The sequence below is a fragment of the Sinocyclocheilus grahami genome, unplaced genomic scaffold (assembly GCF_001515645.1).
Source record: "Sinocyclocheilus grahami isolate Dianchi unplaced genomic scaffold, SAMN03320097.WGS_v1.1 scaffold220.1, whole genome shotgun sequence".
Classification (NCBI taxonomy): domain Eukaryota; kingdom Metazoa; phylum Chordata; class Actinopteri; order Cypriniformes; family Cyprinidae; genus Sinocyclocheilus; species Sinocyclocheilus grahami.
The window spans coordinates 1,072,582-1,085,395 of NW_015505399.1; the positions used below are offsets into that span (position 1 = coordinate 1,072,582).

The window sequence follows — 12,814 nt, forward strand, 5'->3', positions numbered from 1 at the left end:
CGGTTATCAGCTAGCAACACCATAATCCACAACAGTTCCTGCACATAGTATACATGTGATATTCAAAATATGATTATTTTGTCAACACCATGGCTGTGGTGACAACTCAAAAGATGGGGCTGAAAATCCGTCTGACAGCATGTTGTAGTCTCAAATCATTCGTTCATTGAAGTAAATACTAGATTTATGACATGTTATTTTGACACGAGAACAGGCACAAAAAACCCCCCACCTATTCTGTGATAAAATGGAAGCAGCAGGGAGTTTGCACCCAAAGATAAGTGAATAACACTGTACAGGTTGAACCGATTCAAAATAATTCCTTATGCACATAATCTGTTATTTTGTCAGTTTTGTAGGCTGTTTTGTCACCATACTCAAGAATCAGTGTCTAGTCGATGTGACTTCTTGGGCTTTTGAAAGCGTCTGTATTTACTGAAATCTCACAAAAGACAAATGTAAGGTTTTAAGCACCAGTAAGTTCAGTACAAAAGCACCGCTGGCGACACTGAACATTCAGCTCAGAGCCGTGGAAGAGTTAAAATGAGTGTTTTTATGCTGCTGTTAAGCTGTAAAGCTCGAACAGAGGGACGAGAGGAAACAACTCCAGACTGTCTGTCACAACTGTCATAAATCAGATTCCCAGCATGCATTCACACACAGACAAAAAAGAAGAAAACATTCATATGCTTGCTTCCAATTTAAACTACATTTCTACAAGCACATTTTAACAGTTCTCCACAAAATTTCCCTTTTGCACTGTTTGACGAGATGCAATCTTCAAACCAAAGAACTGCTTGGGTTGCAAATACTTCAACCAGAGACTTTCTGATATTGAATTACAAGGAGAGAGAGAGAGAGAGAGAGAGAGAGAGAGAGAGAGACGAAAGGAAAGTAATAAAAACAAAGCTTTAGTCTAATAACGTCTCTAGCATTATGCATAAGCCTAATCACCTGTCCTTCTGCTTTATCAAATTGAATTAATATCAAATTAATGACTGGTGTTAAAGAAATTATCCGCAAGTCTCTGAACGTGTGGCACGAATGACAGCACAATAATTTGATCGCAGTGTGTCAGAGTCATTCAGCACATCTGTGGGAGACGCTTCTTCACCACCAAAACAAGCACCTCGGACCCTCTCTCTCTCTCTCGTTTCTGTCAGTCGTGACAGCGTGTTCAGCCACACAAAATGGAAATGTATAATTACTACGGCCTCAAATGCTAATTAAAACTTTGCCTAGTAATAATTTTCAATAATTACACATCCCAAATGGATTCTGGGAGAGACGAACGTCTGGGCAATAATGGCGGCGTACTTTCTGCCTCTGAGAGAAATGAGCCATCCACATACAAGAATAAAGAAATCTCCTAGCAAACCACATACAAACCTTGAACTTATAAGCAGAAGGATTTCGTGGGCATAAAAACTGATGAATAAAAGAAAACAATATCATTAACTTCTAAATCAATGCTAGTATAAAGCTCACAAAAAGCTGATAGTGAAAATACGGCGTGACGCAACACAATCAAGCACAAAGCACAGCCCATCAGAAGAGTTGTCTCTGTTGGCGCGTTTTCTCACGCTTTCATCGCACTGCTACTGCAGCTGAAATGCACAGAACTCATAACTCGTGTTTTCAAGAAGTCTGTGATGCTTTTCAGGACAGCATGTTTTATGGGTTTTCATGTGAACTTGTGTTCGTTTAATATCCACTAGCAGAATTAGTTTTTTTTCGTCCATGTCTGATGAATAATGTGCATGAGGCAATGTAGCAGAAATTGACCCTTTGATGACGCATTTCCGACTTAATTAACAAGCTAAATCCAACAATCCTTTTTTTTCCCTTATACATATTATTTTGTTATTAAAAATGGTCAAGGTCTAAATTTCATTAATTTCCTCTAGGAGACAGAAGACTACGGCATCTATTTGGAGAACACTGCCAATTAAAAACAAACTTGTAATATTTTGAAGATATATGAAATTTGTCTGATGCTTTATGCTTCTTGTTTATATTTTCATTTTTATTATTTAATGTAAATTATAACACTATACTTCTATCACCCTGTCCCTGTGGGGAAAACAAACTAGTCAACACTGCTGCATTGGGGACTCAAATACAGCCACAGAGGGAAGTGTTGCTCCCCGTAATCTTGCAGTTTCCTCTTTTGAAAAGCCATGAAAATGGAATCTTACTTTGCTTTTTTTCTTTAATAATCCAAGATCTTTTTTGTTGTTGTATGAAACCATTGTGATAAATCTTTTTTTGTTCCACAGGAGCCTTTTGAATCTTATGAGTTTGAATGACATGAGGATGAACAGACAATGACAGAATATTTATTTCATTTATTTCATATCGTTTTAGACATTTTTTTTAAACCAACAACCTATAAAGGAGACCAATTTATTTATTTATTTTTTTACTTTTGGCTCTTTAAAGGTGTATGTATGTGCCCATAACCAACAGTGAGATTTTTAAAAGTGGTGTCCAATTTTTATTGAAATACTTTTGCCTAACCATTGAATAAATGAGTTAGCTAATCTATAATCTATTATTTTACTATTATGTTACTACAAGATTATATAAAAGTCACCTGTTGTGTAATTTCCCTGAAAAGTGAAAGAGTTATTGCATGGTTATTAAGAATTTATTGCTGAGCCAATGGCATGAGTCTGAGGTGAAGCCATCTGTTTGTTGAACAATGGCAGAAAAGGGATGTGTTTGTAAAAACCTGCTTAGAAACAGGTAGAATGTTGTAAAGTCATCTGGCGCCGCTAGTGGTCTGAAATGACACGCCTTTCGACAAATTCCTTTACATACACTAATGTCTCTCTCTCCCAGCATTCCTCTTCTGCACAGAGCTCTAATTAATCCCGAACAGATAATGTGGTGTGTGGCCTTTGTAATTATCACATGAAACTCTTCATTCTCCAACAGCCCCGAATTTCATCTCAAATTAAAAAACTGGACCATAATCACAGATGCATATCACCTCTTCATCTTAATTGATCATTATGGTGGTGTTAATTTGCAGCCATCTACTATCACACATGCAGGTAGAGTTTTTATCAGGGACTGAGAAATTAAATGGGATTGTACTATGGGATTGTTCATCTAGTGCAGTGATTTTCCTCCACGGATATGCAGCTAAAGGGAAGTTTCAGTTTTAAAATGACAAACAGTGACTAATTGTTTCAAGTGCATATTTATTGAAAATGTGTTATATAAAAGACAACATTTTGTACATAGTATTAATGTATGCAGTGATACTAGGTGCAAAGATAATTCTGTTTTGTAAAAAGTTACATACGTGTTTCACGTACTACAATCAATAATACTTTTATTTATCATGTTACCTGACCTCTGAATGCAGAGAGAGTCTTTTGTACCAAAATACATGTGAAATCATTAAACTTGAATGAAATACTATCAAAAAAGTAAAGAATCTTAAAACAAATGAGAGGCAGCCCATTCATAAGTGTGGATTTAGGTGGGAACGTTATAAGCCCAGGAAGACGAGTGGTTCTCATCCTTCCTCTGTGTCAGAGGTTCTCTGGACTCTCCTTTCCTCTTCCTAAAAAACAATCTCTTTTTCTTCATCTTTCTCTGATTATATGACTTCACATACAGGACAGCTGTACTGTGTTTTTTTGACAAAATATTCAAGACTAAGATTTTCAGTATGAAATTATTGTACTTTTTTGTTATTCATGACCAAATCGGTTTAAAAAACATTTGAAGATGTTGATCTGCATCTCGTACAGTGGTTTAATATCCTTCCATTATATAAAAGTTAAATTCAAAGAGTATATGGAGTGCTCTAAAATATTTCACGTAAGCACAAGCAGACACACATTGGTGCACACATACCACAATTTTAAATGATCATTGTAAAGATTATACAATAATGTGCTAATAAAAGTGGTGCTGGAATGTGTTTATATCTGGATCTGAAGGCCAGCATTAATCTTACAGACGCACAAACATATGGAGGGACCGTCTGAGTGGGAGTGAGTTATATATGGAACATTGTCCCTGCAAATGCTGTGTCAGGACTCTAAGATGTAGCATTGGCTATCAAGATGAGATAGTATAGAGCAAACTGTTAGTAAAAAAAACATGTAAACACCTGTCCATAAATGTAGGCACAATGGTGCTTGCTCTAGAAACATCGTACACAAGGTGAAAAACACGTTGAGGTTAAACAGCTGCCGTCATTGGACTTTTCTGTCTTGGGTCTGAGTGTCGTGGCTCTCCGTATGCGTAGCGCTCTGGGCTGGTGTTGCGGTAGCCGCCACGGTTCATGGTGTCGAAGCGAGGGCCTCGGAGGGGTATGGTGGGAGATGGGGGCACGTCCTGTCGAAGCGGGCCTCTCTGCTGTGGAGGATGGTGATAGAACCCTGAGTCGTTCTGCCGAGGGTCCACAGAGCGAGGGTAGTTATCTCTGGGAGGGTAGCTGGGGTGGTAGCCGGGCTGTGGGTTTGGGTAGTGTGTTGGGTCCCTGTGTCCAGCCCACGGCTGCACGGGATACTCATTAGGTTCGACTGGTGCTCTTCTGAAAGACAGGAAAGATAAAGGAAAGTTAGGATCTGAAAAGAGATGGTCTGATGGAGATGGTCAAAGAGATAAGCAAGACTTTACCATGATCAAGTATAATTTTATTTAGAAAAAAAGATTTATCAAACTGATCTGTTTCAAAACCAAGAGAGCTGCTCAAATAGAAAACATTTTTAGCCTTTTCAGATTATATATATGTATCGGTAAGATTTCTTAATGTTTATAAAAGAAGTTTCTTCTTATGTTCACCAAGGCTGCATTTATTTGATCAAATATACAGTAAAACAATAATATTATGAAATATTATTACAAATTAAATTAACTGTTTTCTGTTTTATTATATTTTATGATGTCATTTATTCCTGTGATACCAAAGCCGAATTTTCAGCATTATTACTCCAGTCTTCAGTGTCACATGATCCTTCAGAAATCATTCTAACATGCTGATTTGCTGCTAAAGAAACATGTCTTATTATCAACATTGGAAACAGTTGCTTAATACTTGCTTAATTAAAATATTAATATTTTGTCAAAACAGTGAAACCGTCTCCCCCAGGATTCTTTGATGAAGAGGGAAAAAAAGAATTAACAAGAAAGCATTTATTTGAAATAGAAATCTTGACATTAATATCTTTACTGTCATTTTTGATGACAGGACTTAATTCTTAAAATTACTTAAAATGAATCCATGCTGAATAAAACTATTAATTTACTTAAAAAAAATACATTTTACTTGGTACTGATAGTATTAAGAGAAAATAGTTAATGTTTGTGTCTTACATGTGATTATTAAAGAGCTGTTAGCTTAGCAGCATGCTAATGTCTCACTCTAATGGAATCTACTCTCTGCGTTCACATGAAGATCACTATTTGTCTTAAGGAAGTGAGTCATCATTACCCAAGTTGCTACCTATGAAGAGTGCTTAAAATTAGTCACTTGAGGGTCTCTTTTAGTTAGGATGCTACCTTAGAAACTAGCTACCTATGTAGACAGTAGACCACCAGTCAGTTTACAAGAGCTTTAGGAGTTGGGTCTGCACACTGTACACTAAAATGCTGCAGGGATCAGGGGCCTGAAGACCAACAGATAATGGAATACAGTAACTCCTATTCCGACCAGTGGCATTTTGTGGAGAGTGAGAAGAAGGGAGGGAGGGAGAGAGTGAGTCCTGGTATCATGATCCTGTGTTACATGTGCTGAGGCAAGTGTGACGTTCCAAGGACCTGCAACATAAACATTATAACAGGTCTCAAGCACATACAAAGTCTGGGACAGGGACTGACATGCGGTCAGGGTCTCTGGAGACGGTAGACAGTTGGCAATCTCTGATTTCCTCACGCTGGGTGTGGTAGCCGGGCTGTGGGTTTGGGTAGTGTGTTGGGTCCCTGTGTCCAGCCCACGGCTGCACGGGATACTCATTAGGTTCGACTGGTGCTCTTCTGAAAGACAGGAAAGATAAAGGAAAGTTAGGATCTGAAAAGAGATGGTCTGATGGAGATGGTCAAAGAGATAAGCAAGACTTTACCATGATCAAGTATAATTTTATTTAGAAAAAAAGATTTATCAAACTGATCTGTTTCAAAACCAAGAGAGCTGCTCAAATAGAAAACATTTTTAGCCTTTTCAGATTATATATATGTATCGGTAAGATTTCTTAATGTTTATAAAAGAAGTTTCTTCTTATGTTCACCAAGGCTGCATTTATTTGATCAAATATACAGTAAAACAATAATATTATGAAATATTATTACAAATTAAATTAACTGTTTTCTGTTTTATTATATTTTATGATGTCATTTATTCCTGTGATACCAAAGCCGAATTTTCAGCATTATTACTCCAGTCTTCAGTGTCACATGATCCTTCAGAAATCATTCTAACATGCTGATTTGCTGCTAAAGAAACATGTCTTATTATCAACATTGGAAACAGTTGCTTAATACTTGCTTAATTAAAATATTAATATTTTGTCAAAACAGTGAAACCGTCTCCCCCAGGATTCTTTGATGAAGAGGGAAAAAAAGAATTAACAAGAAAGCATTTATTTGAAATAGAAATCTTGACATTAATATCTTTACTGTCATTTTTGATGACAGGACTTAATTCTTAAAATTACTTAAAATGAATCCATGCTGAATAAAACTATTAATTTACTTAAAAAAAATACATTTTACTTGGTACTGATAGTATTAAGAGAAAATAGTTAATGTTTGTGTCTTACATGTGATTATTAAAGAGCTGTTAGCTTAGCAGCATGCTAATGTCTCACTCTAATGGAATCTACTCTCTGCGTTCACATGAAGATCACTATTTGTCTTAAGGAAGTGAGTCATCATTACCCAAGTTGCTACCTATGAAGAGTGCTTAAAATTAGTCACTTGAGGGTCTCTTTTAGTTAGGATGCTACCTTAGAAACTAGCTACCTATGTAGACAGTAGACCACCAGTCAGTTTACAAGAGAAGCTTAAGGAGTTGGGTCTGCACACTGTACACTAAAATGCTGCAGGGATCAGGGGCCTGAAGACCAACAGATAACGGAATACAGTAACTCCTATTCCGACCAGTGGCATTTTGTGGAGAGTGAGAAGAAGGGAGGGAGGGAGAGAGTGAGTCCTGGTATCATGATCCTGTGTTACATGTGCTGAGGCAAGTGTGACGTTCCAAGGACCTGCAACATAAACATTTTAACAGGTCTCAAGCACATACAAAGTCTGGGACAGGGACTGACATGCGGTCAGGGTCTCTGGAGACGGTAGACAGTTGGCCATCTCTGGTTTCCTCACGCTGGGTGATTAGGGTATAATCTCCGCTGTAACGTGAGACACCGCACGCTAATTCGGCATGGATCACCTTTTATAGCACAATTCGCATTTTTTCAGCTCTCGCGCTGCTGTGCTCTGAATGCAGAGTTCCAGAGGCTTTAGCCAGCAGTTATATTGCACCTCAGCTGAAAGTCAACCAGAAAGAGACCAATGAGAACGAGAGTGAATACAAAACCAGACAGAGCACAGTACGATCATTCGCTTTCGCCAGACTGCCGAATCAGCTGTCTTCCTTCCTCTCCTTCCCATTCCAGTCATAGATCAGGCTAGTATCAATGACAACCTCGGCATGCCACATGTCTTAAGGAGCCTGGATCGTTGTGTATGACTTTCCCCATTAACTTATTTATGTGTACGACGTGTCTGCGAACAAGATCCCGTCTGATGGCAGAATCAATTAGCTGCTTTAGTGCAAGATGGTCCGTTTACGTGTTTCACACATATCGTGTTACTCCTGCTGAATGTGGAAAACATCAGTCTGAAGGCCCTCGGTGGAAAGCGCACTCTTTCACTGTGGTCTCGTTCCCTTTAAGGGAGGGTTTCCTGAAGACCTGGAGAGCAAGAAATCAGGCATTCCAAAAATCATCTTAATCTCTCCAAAGCTGTGACCACCCATCCAGTGGGACAACCGGGTGTCTGGACGCACGCACTCCCTCTTGACCCTCTCAGTCAGTCATTTGCTATATCACTGGCTGTGACGTCACAGCCTCAGCTGTCCCAGATAAGCAGTGTGTGTGTACGGTGTGTGTGTTTGCAAAGTGAAGGCCAAAATCATCATTACTGTTGGAGATTATAAGCTTTGCAGTGACTGTCTGCACCTGTTTTTGCTAGCTTATTCAAGACCTCACCTCAAGCCCAGAACATTAACAATTAATCTTTCCTGTTCTCAAGTCCTCCTACAGGCTATTACAAAACACAACGCGCTTATACTTCTGTTCTGGTTTAATCTTTTCTTGATGTTGAGTCCTTCAGTTTTGAGGGACGGTCTACAGGGACAGTAGGACACAAGAGGCCTAGAGGGTGAAGAATTTTCCCCTGTGAATACGATCAACAGCTGGGGAAACCAGAGGAAGCAATAAAGACTGGAAATCATTACTGGCATTTCCATGAACAGGGTACAATATAAGGCCTGAAACACTTGAATTTTTTTTTTTCTTTGGTCAATGAAAGGAGGTACTTAACCTTGAGAAAATATTGATTGTTAACCTCAGGAGGCCAACCTAAAATTTTTTTCTATAGGTTTTGCCAATTTTTCCTCAATTTTAAACAAACAAATAATGTAAAACCAGGACTCTTTTTTCTTAACAAGAATTGCATTCATTTAAACGCAGAACATCTTTACGCCCACATCAAACGGGAGACTTTTCAGATGCGCACTCCACTTCACCTCAGCGACAGGCGCTAGTCAAACGAGCGTGGAAACAGTACAGGTGATGAAGAGCTTTAGTAGAACAACCTACTTGCTGAATGGGAACAGGTAAATATGACATCCATTATAATGGGCTTATGTGAAGATTGTTTTAAGTTTACTTAAATTAGAAGTTATATTTTAAAGTCTAATAAATGTTAAAATTGATAGCTCTCAATTATACTGTAATGTTGAATGGCTATAGTCAGTGGTTTAATATTAGGGGGAAAAAAAGAACAATTTCCTAGAGACTTCAGTATACTGTAGTCATAAAAAAGATGCCATTAAACAAATATGTTGTTTCTTGTTGTCTTTATGTTGTTTGTACATTAATTGAATGTGAAATTATTGTAATATAAAAGTATATTTAAAAACTTCAATGTTAGGTGGGATTAATCACAATTAATTTCAGAAGAAATGTGCGATTAATTAGTTAATTTTTTTAATCGATTGACAGCACTAATATATATATATATACAGTTTTGGGTGTAACGCGTTACTAAGGAATGCGCTACTGTAATTAAATTACTTATCCACTGAAAAAGTAAAGTAAGGGATTACCGTTCATTTTTAGGTAATTTAATTACAATTACTTATAAAGTACTTGCGTTACATACTGGAAATAATTTCAACAGTTCTAACATCAATATTGAATTTAAAATCTAAATTTACAGTCTAAAGATAAAATTGAATGCAGCGTCTTTAACCCTCTGCATGTCGGCGCGTTCACTTTCAGTTTTTCCTGATTTCCTGATTATAATTTATTTTTACCTACATTAGTTAACGTGTTATTTTTACATACGGATTTTACTAGTTGGGCTTTTCCTGAACATCTTGCAAAACTGAAATGTATTGTTTAACCTTTCTTAAGCTTTTTTGTTATTCAGATATTTTGCAGAGTATTTCTATTTGTTAACCAAAGAAGGTTACATTTTTTTATAAAAATGTTTAAGTATTACAGTTGTTTTAAAGCTAAAAGGCTAAACTAATCTATGTTTGACTCAAATTAAAAGAACAAAGAGTTTACATTTTATTGTCGATGCTTTAAGGTTTATATGGATTTTAAGATGTAGCCTAATTAGCGATTTGAATAATTAAGTTACTTGTTGAGTATCTAAATTACTTTTCAGACAGAGTAATTAGTAAAGTAATTTAAATACAATATTGATTATGTAATTAGTAATAGTAATTAATTACTTTTTGAAAGTAACTTACCCAACACTATATATACATTATATTGCCCTCTTGCCCTCCCTTAAAAAAAGCTGGGAAATCAGGAAGTGGCAGCATGTTATTTAGCACAGGCATGCAGTTTGAGGATCAGTGATCAAGATAAGAACTTTAGGCCCGTTCTTGTCTAAGTATCTCATGGCAGTAAATTTAGTATTCAGTCCGTGAAATCCTGATTTTTCGAACTAAATGTGCTATAGTGGTATGTGGCCCACTGGGACACATTTCCCTCCTGGTTTAAAGACTCTGTGCAACTGCATTTGGGGCTTGGTTGGGAATTACAAGACATTCCTAATGTGCAGTTATTTAAATGGTTTTGTGGGCTCAACAGCTGGGAGCAGCTGTTTTGAGCACCCATGGCCCTTAGTCAGGGTAGATGGCATATTTAATCACTTGAATGAAAATGAGGCTGTGAGGGATAGAAGTACAGACTGCTCAATGGGATGTATTGAGTTCCACAGATTGGTCAGCTGACAGATAAAATAAACAGTTAAATCAATTATAATCATTGATTTCAAATCCAGTGGAAAAACAAACAAACAAAAATGCAAAATGTGAAAAATATGCCCTCCACCCTGACTAAGCTCCACAGAAAAAAGACAAGCAAACCACATACAGTCCCTACAAACATTTTGAGCTTTACAAAGTCATTCAGCATGCTTACATATAAATGATTATGGCATGATTCCCTTTTGATAGCCACATGGATAAACAGTGCAGACTAAATTAGTCCCCTGAGAAACTCCTGCAACGCAAATAGCTAAAAAACGAAATGATCCTCTTTCACAGAATGAACAATGAAAGGTATATTAAAAATCGGCCTCCAGTTCTCCATCATGCAGTGAGCAGATGCAGACAAAATCAAATTCTGAGTCGTTTTACCATTACTTTCAAACCGTGATGACAGCCATAAGCCAGCATGTTATACACGGAGACATCTTTACTTTCTCAAGCTCTTCATATCAGCCATATTCCAAAGCGAGTAAGAGACTGCCGTCTTCATTTGGGCTTCCTAACCAGGTTAAGCACTTATGAAACTCAAGGTAACAAAGTTTCCCTCTTAAAATGAGATTTCATTACCTCAATGACTCTTTAATGACAAAGGAACCAAAACAAAAGAGCAATATAGGTAAAGTGAGAAATAATGAAAGATAAATGCTTCGGTCGTCCATCACCAAAGAGAGAAGAGGGAAAAAACAGAAGGTGCCAGCTGTTCACTCCTCAAACCTTCATCCTGGAACATCAACTCCAGTGTCTGATTGGTGAATGCTGTCTGGTGAATGCCTGTTATCTCATTCTTGCTGTTGTCACTGAGGACCGTCATGTTCTGCTGTCTGTAAAGATTTTCGCTTGAGAAGCTTGTAGCTGACAATCATTTTTTTTGACACGGAAACATTCAAACCAGAGTATCCTAGCTATCCTAGACAGGGGCTGCCCTGAAATAAGTGCCATGTTTTGGAGATTACATCAGAGCTCCCATAGTGCACCTGGCTGAAAAAGTAACACTGTGGACCATCTGAAGGCTGGGCTGTTTATTCAGCTGCCCTCGGGAACCGTGCACCTTACCCTCACACACACAGACACGTACACAAACGGACGGCTTGCTGACCTCTGGCCGTCATATAACACCGGGTAGGATCCCACCGAGACGACAAATCCAGGCAGGATTATTTGGTTGGAATTCCAACCTTATATTGGGAGCGGAGAAATGAACCAAACATTCAGCTCTCATAACAAACTTAGTTAACAAGATAGGTGTCTATCCCTCAGAAATGTTATTGTATGACCTAAAATGTAATTACACAAATTAGGAGCAACATTAGACTTGAAACTCTGATTATTTTGCCAGATCTAATTGAATTTCTTCTTTAAATCGACTGCTGTAATATCGGCGGTAACTGAAGCTTCGTATCGCAGATGGCTTTGACAAAAGGGAAGTGAAAATGAGCAACTGAACTTACTCTTTCACAACACTCAGCCTTGAGAGTGTGAAATGAATAGGCGTCCGTGTGTATGTGTGAGAACTGTATGAAAGGTATGTGATGGGTGCTACATGTCTTCAAAGATGAGTCAGGCGGTTAAGTGGTCTCATTCTCGTGAAGTCTGAAATAGATCAGTGAACTATATATTTTTAGTTGAGAATTTATTCTCAGGCTGAGAATGTCCAAGTACGAATAATACCTCTTTGAAACGGTGCCCAATGGCCAGCTATTCCAAAACCTCGAAGCGAATTCTAAGCATTGAATGAGTAATGATTGACCACATTTGCCGCAGCAAGTGAAACCATCAAAAAATTTCCACCTGCTTCATTTAATCATTAGCCTAATATTCTCCATCTGCTACCAGCCCGGTGTGGTAATGGACGCAGGGGCTGAATGGCGCTAAATGAGGTTTGCTCTGTAGAAGTCACGCTTGCGTGCTCGTCCTGCTATTGGACGGGAGACGGTCTGGGCAGAAGCTTGCAGTTTGCAGCTTGTCGGACACCTATGAGCTCACCTGCGGGAGACTCCGAACAGCAATCAGCCATCATGTCTTTTTGACGCCAACGACAATTTACAAACCTGACGCGCCTCACAGGAGGACGCAAATTTTCACGAATTTCAGAAGGAGTGGAAAATGAAAACCAGAGAAGGAAAGGAAAAGGAGGAAAAAAGTGAGAAATCGGAGGACGGGGTGAGGAGGTCCAGTCTCGCACAGATGGTGGGTGTTGGTTGCCAGGGCAACATTGAACAGGCAGAACAATGAAAATATGGTATTATTTTCAGAGCTCTCATCAAATGTAACCTTCTTCCC

General features: G+C 38.2%; 1 protein-coding gene across 1 annotated transcript in view; it reads right to left on the minus strand.

Moving 5' to 3' along the window:
- Positions 1 to 3,208: 3,208 nt before the first annotated feature.
- Positions 3,209 to 12,814, minus strand: part of LOC107596538 (partitioning defective 3 homolog B-like) — a 93,252-nt gene continuing 83,646 nt past the window's right edge. The window contains exons 6-7 of the mRNA XM_016287293.1: positions 5,910 to 6,000; positions 3,209 to 4,467 (exon numbers count right to left, since the gene is read on the minus strand). Coding sequence (XP_016142779.1) covers positions 4,204 to 4,467; positions 5,910 to 6,000 — 355 coding nt within the window. The 3' untranslated portion in view covers positions 3,209 to 4,203. The remainder of the gene's footprint in view (positions 4,468 to 5,909; positions 6,001 to 12,814) is intronic.